Source organism: Arachis ipaensis, chromosome B1, assembly GCF_059453495.1.
Source record: "Arachis ipaensis isolate K30076 ecotype BB chromosome B1, ASM5945349v1, whole genome shotgun sequence".
Classification (NCBI taxonomy): Eukaryota; Viridiplantae; Streptophyta; class Magnoliopsida; order Fabales; family Fabaceae; genus Arachis; species Arachis ipaensis.
This window is the reverse complement of record NC_142436.1, coordinates 148,518,290-148,530,947: the sequence shown is the minus strand read 5'-3', so window position 1 is coordinate 148,530,947 and position 12,658 is coordinate 148,518,290. Positions and strand designations below refer to the sequence as shown.

Below are 12,658 nucleotides of genomic sequence, written 5' to 3'. Positions count from 1 at the left end.
TTATAGATTTTGAGAAAAAAAAATACAAAAATAAGTCATAGAAATTAAAAATTACACTATTGAACATATAGGTTCTTAAAAGATCATAACATATATATATAGTTTAATTACGCTATTAGTTTCTATAGCTTTATTAAAAACGTTAAAATTAATAGAATATTTTATTGTAAATTGAAAGTATTCATGATTAAAAATCTAATTTAATTTTTGACCGCATGAATTTTTAGAGAAATATTTTGTTAATTTTAATATTTTTGACATAAAAAAAAACTAACTACAAAATTAAAATAATATAAAGATCTAATTAAAAAAAAGTATAAAGACCTAATTAAAAATTTGATAAAATTATAAAAATTAACAAAATAATTAAACCTATATATATCTTTGAAAAATTATATTGCAACACTAGTACATTTCATTTCTCCTTAGTCTTCCATCCTATATATATAACTTGCAATGCTTACACAGATCCTGAAAAGCTATAATATTGTACACAATTCGTCTTCTTCAAGGATATTTGGTATTTTATTTTTCTTAATAACCTATAAATTCATCACAAAATATTCAATAATTGACTTATTTGTCCCATTACGCTTGTATTAATTATTATGATATAGTTAGAATTTTATGAAAACAATAACAGATATTAAACTCAAATGGCATAAGCTCTCCATACAGATATTAAACAGAAAATAAAAAGGATCACTTTTCGTTTATTGGTACAAGAACAATATACAGATAAAAATAAACACAAATATACAACATCATCATGAATCAGCATCTCACTTGAAAGGAAGATCTTTTTCTAAACGCGTCCCATCCAAACCAAACGTGTGTTCTTGTACGGACCCATTGGATATTATTACATAATGCATATTAATACAAATAATTATTGATTTTAATGAAGCGTTAAGTTAAATCATTTTGACCAAAGTATAAGGTTGTGTGGGGATATTGGGAATGATATTCATAGGTCCGGTTCGACCGAGTTAATCGAAAAACCGACTTCTAGATCTATTTAATTTAAAAAAAATTAGTCAATAAATTAATTAAAAAAAATAAATTAATCGAATTATATAATTTAATTTTTTAATAATTAATTAATTTAAAATATTAAAATATAAAAATTAAAATTTTTAGTATATAATTTTTATATATAAATATATTATTTTATTATATATAATTTAACTTACGATAAATTATGATTGAATTTTAAAACTTTTAAATTGGCTATGCTATAAAATTTAATAATAATTGATAAAAATGTTTGCACTTTGCAAGATGGAAGCGTGGCCAATTTGCATCGTGTCAATTTGTTTGAGAGCCACTTCTCCAAAATGACTATAATGCCCTTGAGAACCTCACAAAAGAAAAAATGACTGGATCACATTAGATTACAGAATCCAGCAACCTTATCTTCAAAAAAGTTCCAAACTGCCAATGTCTTGTGAATTTTTCATGTCCAAAATGTAGGACATAAAAGAAGTAAGAATATTGAAGAGAAAAACAAAAATATGGCTACAAATTTTCTCTCAACTGCAAACACCTTCCTCCTACCACCATCATCCTCATCACAATCTTTGTCATATGTTTACTACCCCATCAAGTGCAGTGTGAAAAGACAAGTAAACCCTCCAAGTGTCAGCAAGAGAGGGCTATCCATCAGCATTGTCACAAGCTTAGTGCTTTCATTGGGTGGAAAGGGATGCTTTGTTGATCATGCTAATGCAGCAATACTTGAAGCAGATGATGATGAAGAACTCTTAGAAAAAGTGAAAAGGGACAGAAAGAAGAGGCTTGAGAGGCAAGGTGTGCTTAGTTCATCCAAGAAAGAAACAGGTCTCAATCTGATCCTCCACAAATATCAATTTTTATTCCCCAACATTTGAATATATTTGAAAAAGTTCATAACTTCAATGCCTTAAAGTTTTGGGTTGAAAGTGGTTAATTCATTTGCATGTTCCTTTCTTTGAAGTATTAACTGATTTCAGTTGCATGCATGCTGGTACTGATATTTGACACCATGAGCATGTGTAGATTGTAAAGTTTTCTCTGTTACTTGACAATGGTGATGAATATCTGTAGGATATCTTCAGGATCTTGTGTACAAACTGAGTGAAGTTGGTCAAGCAATTGAAAGCAATGATCTACCTAAAGCAGGTTCTGTTTTGGGGAAAGGAACTGATACAGATTGGGTCCAAAAGGCTAATATAGCTTTGAATAAGGTAATTCTGGTTCCTCAATATGATTCCTTTCTATTTACAAGTTTGAAACTTAGTATCAGTGAACCTTTTTAACAGCTGAGTTCAAGTGCTGAAGAAAAGAGTGAGGTGGACATATTCAATTCTTCATTAGCTTCATTGATTTCATCAGGTCTGTTTATAAACTAAGATTGATTCGATTTTCATATATAAGATACAAAATATGATTTCGCAGAAGTCTTCATATGACATTGTTAAAGCACACATTGACATTTTCATTTTTGTGCAGTTGCTAGCAATGATGTTGAGTCCTCTAAGCTTGCTTTTGTGACTTCAGCTGCTGCCTTTGAGAAGTGGACCTCCATGACAGGGCTGGTTGGTCAGCTTAAGGGGCTTTAACCTCAGGATTAGAAGCAAAGCAATCAGACATTTTATTTCATTTCAAAATTTATTTATTGATGAATATAGAGGAGAACTCCATTGACAGCCACTGCCTTGGTTATGAACTGTCTCACCCAAAATTGCAATTTTGATGTCATTTGGAATTTCATGAGATGTATTATATTTCTTCACCTCACAATGAAAATAGAAGGCACTTTTCAAGATGATATGGCAATGAAATTGTAGTGTTGGTCAAAGAATGAACCATTCTCTGATTTATTTCCTTTTCACTGCAACTTATGGCTTCTTTTTTCTGCTGGTTTAGTAGACAAAAACATAAGCAATATCCACCACTCAGAGAGTTTAAAGAAATGCAAACTTCAAAGCCAATAAAACAGCATAAATGTTACCTGATAGAAGAATAAAACCTAGGAAAATAGTGCAGGAGTAACAGGAATATTTAAAATCACCATAGTATATGGTTACAGCAGGTTCATATCACATTACAAGTGTCATAAAACAGATTGTCACGAACGGAGGAACTAGAAACTACACATCAATCCAATACATGGAAGGATGGTGTACATTACAGGGCTACTCTACAACTGTCTATGGTAGTTTTCAATAAACAATCATATAAAAATAACATTAACAACAAAAACTACAGTCATCCTCAGAAGGATCTAAAAGGGGGTCAGAATGAGAGAAGAGAAGCCAAGAGTTTATTAAGTTCCCTGCTCAGGGCTTTGACCTAACCAGTTCAGCTTCCATTCCCAGTCAACTCTGCCTCGGTCTTCGCGTTTATATCATTAATCTTGTGATGCTCTTCATCATTCACTTTGGTTCCTTCTTTTTCCTTGGTTTCTCCTTCAAACTCATGAGTGCTTCTGTTGTTCTCTCCTTCCACCTCAACTTTTTTCTCAGCAATAGGTGCTGTTTCTGGTTTCTCTGACTCCTCAGCGCCACCATCTTTCTTTATCTCCTCCTCAATCTTTTCTTCAACTTTGTTCTGAGCAACATCAGAACCCTCAACATCAGCAGTCTTGGATTTCTCCTCATCATTAGGTATGTCAGCATTTTCTCCAGCATCTGTGGATTCTTTAGCATCTGTGGATTCTTTAACATCTGTACCCTCTGCTTTCTTCTCATCTTCCTTATTTTCCTCCACAACATTCTTTTCCACCTCTAAATCTTTACCATCCTTAGTTTCATCAGCTTCTTGCATCTGCACTTCTTTTGTCTCCTCTTTTTCTTCCTCCTTTTCTTCATCTTTTTTTGAAGCAGATGATTTCTTGCCACGCTTCTTCGGGGGTTCACTTTCTGGTGGAGGAGCCGCCTTGGCCTTCTCACTAATTCTTGCTGATCTTCTTGGGGTCTCACCAGTACCCCAATCAAATTCAGATGCAGCAGGGCCACCAGGGTGAGATTTCAAATATTGCTCCAGCTGCCTCCTGTTATTGATCTCCTCTCCAGTTGGAGCAGTGAACACAATCTCATTTTTCTTTGGTGTTCCAGCCTTTTTTGGTAAGTACTGCAAGGAAAATGTGATTTGTGATGATCTTTATATTGAAAAGCATGAGACAAATTAACAATCGTAAACATAGTAGAATTTGGTTAATTTCTCCAGATTCTCATAGCAATCCTTAATCTGAAAATGAATCTACGTTAACCATTTCATATTAAAATTACATTGTAGCATTGTTTCTAGTGCTCATACGTGATTTTTCATTTACACTGAACAAAAACCCACGAGAAACTTTATTACAATTTTCATATGGGTTGACATAAATTCTTGGTTTCAAGGTGTATTTTCACCCAAATATCTTACAAAATATATGAACTTTTCTATACAATATGTCAACATTCATCCCTCGCTATTTTGACTAACTCAAAACAGTGAAACAGTCCTGTTATTAACTAACAATGGTCCTTAAAAGGGCATTGAATTGATGCCTAGTTAAACATTATAGGCTGTTACAAGCTGATGCCTAGTTGAACATTATAGGCTGTTACAAGCTAGCAGTTTTACTTTTAAGCTTCATAAAGAGAGTAGCATGGCACTAAATTAACCTTGTTCAGTGAGAAGGCTTTTTCTTTCCCTCTTTAACTCTTGCATTCAGGCTATACTTGGGAAAGGTGAAAGTCCATAGAATGGTGTGGAAGAGACACAAATGTGAAGACAAGTATCCAGGGTGTCTCATACTGTGACCAAAAAACACAAAAATTCCCGCAGATGGACTGTATATAAACCATTTACCCATTTAAAACTATAGCCATGAAAAACAAATAGACAATTTCATGCAAGTAGGAGGACCCAAAGTTCATCCAAGTAGATATTGTAAACTGCACTCCCCTACAAATATCTCTCTAATTTTATACTTTTTCAGAAGATGCACGTGTTTAGGAGATCTGGTGAGTTACAAGGAGCATGAGTTCTCCAGATGCCATCTGGTCTATTAGATCACCATAGAGGATATGAACTTAATTATTTTAGATCATCATATCAAGTTAATATGTAAATCTCTTGAATGATCCAATTGACAAGGTAGAGCTAAACTAAATAGCTCAAACACTCCATACTCACCCAACCGACATTTACATAAAACCATGTGTTTATAAAACAGTTTTCAAGCAGTTTTTGAGTTGTATTATAAAACTCAAGCGAAATCAACATAATTTTACATCAAGAAACATCATAATGATTGGTAAATGGTGCCCTTCTCCAGTATACAATGAGCGTAAAAAAGAAATGAATAACCTATAATGAAATTTCATAAATCTCACAAAATATTAAGATAGAGGGTTGCAGATATGGCATGGATAATATTCTGAATTTCTGATTGTTACATGTGAGAAATGGTATGTTTTTCGTTCCAGATATAGGTAGCTGTGGTGTGTATGAAAGACATCCATTAATCTTACAAAAATCTGACAACTTGCAAGAAGGAAAGTAACAAGGCATACGAATGTTAAAACAAAGGAATGTAATAAAACTTAATTTTCTTTTTCACATGATTGTACACCATAACATACAATATATTTAAGAGGGGTTTCTTCTTGCTCAGTTGAAGTTAATCAGCAAGAGTAACATTTTCACATGAAATGACAAGTGACTTTATCATCTGATGAAGTGCAGCCTTTGTATTCCAAAGGCATTGTAAAATGACAAACCAAGGTGCCCAACTTCACTGGCTTAAGATCTATTGTGGCATGCAGCATCGCTAAGTGTTTCTACAGTCTAACCAGTTATGTGAGCAATTTAAAGATAATTAACATAAAATTATATGTTCGATGATGCCATGCCATGAAGCATTTTGAGATGCGATAATAAGAAATCACATATCAGAACAGTATCAATGTAATAGGGCCAGCTGAACACCTTAACAGCAATCATCCCCAAAAAGAATTCGAATCTGAATGTTGGGATAAGTTTTGCTGCATCTCAAACATGAATTTATTCAAGATACAATAATTTCAGCCATTTTTCCCTTTTCATCTCTTTTGGTTGAAGAAAGCTATTTGTCAAACAGTTGGAGAATGATTATGCTACAAAAACAAAATCATTCCTTGAATGAGGATTTAACTCACAATCCTGGAGTCTAACCTCATCTACAACAAACCAAAAAATATTTCAGTCTAGCTACCTACGCATTGGGAAAACTAGGAGTAAGAATGTTTGGGGCCTTGTAATTTTGTCTGATAATAAGAACAAAAGAATGACGAATATCATAAATGTCATAATAACACAAAATCCTGAAAATGAGAAATTGTGTTGGGCTTGAAGAGTGGAGAAAATTGTCATGATTTCAGCAACTTAACTAGTTATGATTCCCAAGAATTTTTTATTTTTTTGGAAAGATATCTTGGAAAATAAAGAATCATATCTTTACTCATAAGTAAATTCAAGTTAAAATATGTTTTCCTGTCATTTTGAAAAAAATAATACAATAAATTCATCCATTATTGTGAAAAAAGGAATTCGTTTGCCAAAATTTTTCCATATTAGGGGTATCTCTAGAACAAACAATCACAATAGACAAAGCTAGAGTGATCAATGATAGAAATACCTTAAAGAGGAATAATTTTAATCTAATCATATGGTACCGATGTTACACCAAGGCTAAATTTTAAACCTGTAGACAGAGTTTCGGTAAAGAAAGCCACAATATATTAGTTCAACATCATCTTCACACACAAAATCGCTGCCTTATATGGGCTGCAACATCACATGTCTCAGTCATATTTTGGAGAGAGGGATGATTTCTTATAACCATGAATAGATATATAAGGCTAAATACAGGCATAAAAAAAGCTTGAAAGCAGCCCTTCCGAACAGAGCTAGAATTTTTAGCAGCATTTTTCATGAAAGTTTTATCAATTGTATGAATGTAAAAGAGAAAAAGCACTCTTTAGAAATATTACATCAGATTAACTAATAGCATGTCCGGATTTTAGTTTGCACATCTCAAAAAACATGGAATGAAGGGTCTAAAATTGGTTCAAAATTGGATAGTTTCTTTTAACCATGAATAAATATATAATCCTAAAAACACGCATACAGAAAATTTATATGCAACAGATTAAGTCTTCTAAGCAGCACTCTATCATAAAGTTGAACCAATTCCAAAAATGCAAAAATTTGAACCGGAGTTTGAATGGTACAAACTGAATTTCAACTTATCCCAAGTCCCAACATGGTTGTTAAAATCACATTGAGCTGCATACTTGCATTTATCAAGTTTGGGGTAGCAGAAGTTGAAGAAAACCCGAAAAGCGTGGTTTCATACTAGGTTAAACCATGATTTACAAACTAAAAGACAAACACTGTAGGAATCCATCGATTTCCTTACATGGAAACTACGCCACATCTAAAAAACCCTAACAGGGGACTTAACACCCAGCAGTTAGAGAATCACTATCTGAATTCATAGCAAAAAAAACCCCAAACTTGATTTTGAATTTCGAAGCATAAGTATTGAGCATGCCACAATTGACTAATCAAATGGGGGCCAAAAATCCCTAGTTAGGGAGTAGCACCACCAATTCGTCAAAACCAAGCAAAATTCGAAAGGAGAACAAAACTCACATAAGAATTCAGCACAAAAGAGGCAATTAGATCGACAAAAGAAGCAAATTTGGCAAAATAAAAAGAAGAGTCAAAGGGAAATCTGAACAGAAAAGGGAAGAAGAGTGGACCTTCTTCTTCCAACCAGGCGGAGCTGGAAGTTCGACGGACACAGCTTCTTCCCCTGCACCCTCCTTCTCCACTGAGCTCGCCATTTTCACCTGCTACAAAATTTCCAACCCCCAACAAACAGAGAGCTAAAAATAATAAATAATTTCACAATTTAATTATAAAAAAAAAGGAATATTCGAGGAGAGAGAAAGAGATTAGAGCAGAAAATTGAGAGAAAGAGAAAAGGATAGGAAGAAATGAAGAAAATTGGAAGAAGGAAGAGAGAAAGAGTACTTAGGTTTAGGGTATTTGGATATTGATGTAGTTGAGAATTTTGATGTGTGTTGTAATGTTCTTGTTTTTGTTGTTAAAAGAGTGTAAGGTCCAGAAACGAAGCGAGATGAAGAAAAAGAAAAGAGACACGTTGTTGGAATCGCACATTAAAAATTAAAAATAAATATAAATTTATAAACTCTCTTTCGATTTCAAAGTTCAAACACATACACTTGCATTTTTCTGTTGGTTACTTCGTAACCGTCACAGACACCCTATCTTTACGCCACCTGTCCCACCTAACCCTTTTTCACATTCTTTTTCTTCTTCCAAGTCTCTTCCATTTCAAAATTTAATCTGCGGATCTCATACGCTACTGCTTCGTAGAACATTGCAGATACTTTTATATATATTTTTTTTTCTTTTTTTATGAAAGTAATAAAACAAAATACAAAAATATTATATATAGATAAAAATTTTTATATAAGAATAGCTGAATTTCGGTCTATATAATTGAATGAAATAATGAATTACATACATCAAGAAAGAAAATTTGTGAAATTCTCGATTAATTTTGTTTTCTTCGGGTTATTATTAACAAAGTTTTTAAATTATTTACTTTAATACATAAATAATAAATATATAAAAAACTAATATTTATATTTTTTATATAAATTTTTTTAATTAATATCATTATCATATGCTAAGATACAAAGTAATTACATTTTTCTAAGAAGAAAAAACAAATAGATTCATAACTTTTTAATTTCAGAGTAAAATTTTACTCCAACCTCTAATTATTTCGCTAACTCTCATTTCGTTTCTTATCGATTGAAAAATGACATTGCAATTCTTAACGATTAATTCTGTTAGACATTCTATTCCCTCTATTAATGTCTTCATTTAGAACTAACAGATTTTGTCTACGTGTCACGTTAGCTGATGGCGTGTCAAAGAACCATTCCAAAGTACAAAACGCCCTCTGCCGTGTCAGCAATATGCTGCAGTAAAATATGACAATTAAATCATTGAAAAAAGTTTAGAAGACACTTAAATCCCTAACTAATTTAAACATAGACACAAAAATTTATAATAAACCATGAAGTAGGACAAATATCCCAAAATTTCAACAAGTTATTATACCTACTACTGCACTCATTGTTGGCCTTGGTTGGTCTCGAATTGTTTCATGACATGTGCAAGAAAATGTTGGTTTTGAATTGTGTTACTTTCACCGCTTTGATTGATAGGTAATGCAAATATGAAAAATTGATTTGGCCTGAAAGAATTTTCAGGTAATGATTAATCAATGCATTAGACTGATCTTGATCACACAATATGCTGATCAATGGCCTTTGCAAGATTTGTGATTTTAAGGAAATTAGAAAACTTGTGAATGAGATAAGTAAGAGACGTTTAAAATCTGACAAGATCACATTCACAAAGATGGAGACATGAAATTTGTATTAGAGATCAAGAAGAAAATGATTAAAAGGGATTGAACTTGATGAGGTAACTTTTAATGCGCCCATATTAGGATTTGCAGAGAAAAAAAAAAAAAAAAAGAAAAGGAGGAGCAAGAAAATGAGGCTGCCACAAACCAAGGCCAGCAACAAGTGTAGCAAATATAATGGCTTGTCGAAATTCAGGAATACGTGTCCTATTTCATGGTTCATTATAGATTATGTGTCTATGTTTAAATTAGTCAGGGATTTAAGTATCTCCTAAAAATTTTTCAGGGGTTTAATTGTTCTATTTTATTGTAGCGTATTGCAGACACGGCAGGGGACGTTTTGTCCCTTGGAATAGTTCCTTGACACGTCACTAACTAACATGACACATAGGCAAAATCCGTTAGCTCTGGACGGAGACATTAACAGAGGGGTAGAATGTTTGACGGAGTGAATCGTTAGGAGCCGCAATGTCATTTTCCAATCAATGAGGTGTAGAATGAGAGTTAGAGAAAAAATTAGGAGATAAAGTGGGATTTTACTCTTAATTTGAAGACACATAGGTAGCATTTATTTTAAGGTACTAAGATGTAGACAAGGAGACTGGGATTCAGTATCATGTTTGTTGGCTTGAGACTATAACTAAATTTTCAACCCCGAAATACAAAAATTTAGTCCTTTTAGTATCTCTAAAAACTAGGGACACATGGAAATGAAATTTTTTAGGACGGGAACTAAAATTTTACTAATAAATTTTTTTCAAAAATACCCTTAATTCAAGTTGTTAATTCCAAGTTTACCTTCATCTGTTCACGCCTACTAGTGTCCTCCCTGTTGTTTCCGGTGACTGGTCCATCAAACTCCACCTTGAGGTCTCCCAGGCCTTCCACTTCATCGACCATGATGGTGACGGCGTCATCTCACGCCAGGAGCTTGAGGCGGTTCTGATGCGCTTGGTGATGTGTGAGCATCTTTCCTATCTTTTTCTAGTGAATTTGCATTTAATTTGTTGAGTTTAATTAGGAACTAATTATCTTTTAGCCATTATGGATGCTACTTTGAGTCTTGTGCAATTCTGTTTATTTTAGGTAGCATTCGGATGGATTTGATGGAGTTTCTGCAGAGAAAGAGAAGAAACCAAGGAGCTGACCAGCGAGGAGCGACGCGTACGCGTGCCTGACGCGTACGCGTGAAAAGTGAAGTTGCTCAGCGACGCGTGCGCGTACCTGACGCGTACGCGTGACACGCGAAGAAGACCATCGACGCATACGCGTGACATGCGCAACATGCAGAATTCGCAGAAAATGCTGGGGCAATTTTAGGCCAAGTTTCGACCCAGTTTTCGGCCTAGAAACACAGACTAGAGCCAGAGGATAACAGAGACTCAAGGGAGATTCACACAAGAAGGGTTATGCCCACTCCAAGTTAGGCGTGGACCCTACGAAGCAAGTGGTCCCCATCCATCAATTGAAGACATGCTGATTGTTTTAATTAATTCTGAATTAAACTTTATTTTTAATTTGAAATAGGAAAAGATATTATTTTAGTTTTAGAAGATAGATTTTAAATTAATTAGGATTAGATATAAAAGGGGATTCCATTCCACCTAAAAAAAATATATTTTTATCAGAATCCTTATTTTCTCTCTGAACCATGAGCAACTAAACTTCCACTAAGGTTAGGAGCTCTGTCTATTGTATGGATTGATTTTATTATTTTTCTATTTTAATTCATGTATTGATTTCTATTTCAAGAATTGTTTTTGTTCTTTATCTTATGAATTTGGGTGGAATGGAAGTATGACCCTCTTTCTAATTGAGTTCTTGTATAATTTGGAAAAGCTCTTTACTTGAACAACAGCTTGAAAACAATTTCTCCTAAATTCTAATTATCTGGACTTAATGGGATACGTGACATATAATCCTCTTATATTTTGGTAATTAGGATTTTTGTGGCATAATAAACTAGAATTAAGCTTCACCTTCTAATTGGAATTAATTGATCAAGGAATTGACGGTTGATGAATTTGAGAGGAGACTAGAAAGGTCTAAGGAATTAGGGTCTAGTCACTTATAGTTTGTCATGAATTAAATCTTGCATAATTAAAATAGTTAGTAAGAAAAGCCAATCCGAAAAATGGATAACTCTGAAGCCTTAACTGTTTCTCCATACTTTAATCCCAACTTATTTACTTGCTCTTTTAATATTCTTTATATTGTTTAATGTCTTTTGAACACCAAAACACTATTTTCTATTTGTCTAACTAAGCCAATCACTCAATAATTGTTGCTTAGTCCATCAATCCTCGTGGGATCGACCCTCACTCACTTGAGGTATTACTTGGTACGACCCGGTGCACTTGCCGATTAGTTTGTGGGTTATAAATACCGCACCAAGTTTTTGGCGCCGTTGCCGGGGATTGATAGTGATTAACAACTATTAGTTGTTTGATTGTTTAGATTAGGCGTTTTAGTTTTAATTTTATTTAAATTTTACTTTAGTATTTTCGAAAAAAATATATTTTTAAATAAATTAAATAGCACTAATATTTTTCCTTAATTTCTGAAATTAAGTTTGGTGTCCCCTAGTTATTTTTATTTCAATTTTTCCTGTTTATTTTTCTTGTTAATTTCGAATTTTTATTCTATTTATTTTATTTAGTATTATTATTTTATTATTTTACACAGGTTACTTCACAGAGACTTCTCTGCACTTTGACGTAGAGAATCCCATCTTTTCTTGTCTTCTGTTTGTTTATGCGCAGGAACAGAGACAAAGAACATCTCTTAGACTTTGATCCTGAACCTGAAAGAACTCTCAGGCGATGTTTGCAACAAGCAAGACTTTGCAAGGCTACAGAATCCACTATGGATCACAATAATGCTGTTAATACCAATGTGGCAAATCCGAATGGAGATGATAAAAAAAAGAGAGTGCTTGGCTCTTACTCTGCTTTTACTACAGATCTTTATGAAAAAAGCATTGTGGTGCCTCCTATTGCTGCGAACAACTTTGAGTTGAAGCCACAATTGGTCACCCTGGTGCAACAAAACTGACAGTATCATGGTCTTCCCCACAAAGACCTAAATTAATTTATTTCTAATTTTTTGTAGATTTGTGATACTGTGAAGACAAATGGAGTGAACCCAGAAGTGTACAAACTCATGCTCTTTCCG

General features: G+C 33.4%; 2 protein-coding genes across 4 annotated transcripts; one reads left to right on the top strand and one right to left on the bottom strand.

The window, feature by feature from the left end:
• The first annotated feature begins 1,401 nt into the window (after positions 1 to 1,401).
• On the top strand, positions 1,402 to 2,842 carry LOC107640162 (chloroplast thylakoid lumen protein). The gene is made up of 4 exons (XM_016343715.3): positions 1,402 to 1,839; positions 2,086 to 2,225; positions 2,301 to 2,373; positions 2,491 to 2,842. Exons 1-4 carry the CDS (start codon positions 1,515 to 1,517, stop codon positions 2,598 to 2,600), a joined length of 648 nt encoding a protein of 215 aa, XP_016199201.1. The 5' UTR covers positions 1,402 to 1,514; the 3' UTR covers positions 2,601 to 2,842.
• Positions 2,843 to 3,019: 177 nt separating this feature from the next.
• LOC107640145 (uncharacterized) lies at positions 3,020 to 8,200 on the bottom strand. Of its 3 annotated transcripts, none has more exons than XM_016343704.3 (3): positions 8,053 to 8,200; positions 7,779 to 7,871; positions 3,020 to 4,113 (listed from the first exon to the last, which is right to left on the bottom strand). In XM_016343704.3, exons 2-3 carry the CDS (start codon positions 7,860 to 7,862, stop codon positions 3,343 to 3,345), a joined length of 855 nt encoding a protein of 284 aa, XP_016199190.1. In that variant the 5' UTR covers positions 7,863 to 7,871; positions 8,053 to 8,200; the 3' UTR covers positions 3,020 to 3,342. The 3 variants fall into 3 exon arrangements, with proteins under 3 accessions (XP_016199190.1, XP_016199183.1, XP_016199194.1); XM_016343697.3 differs by having other exon boundaries at positions 7,779 to 7,904; positions 8,053 to 8,197; XM_016343708.3 differs by having other exon boundaries at positions 7,779 to 7,868; positions 8,053 to 8,197.
• Between the last annotated feature and the right edge of the window lie 4,458 nt (positions 8,201 to 12,658).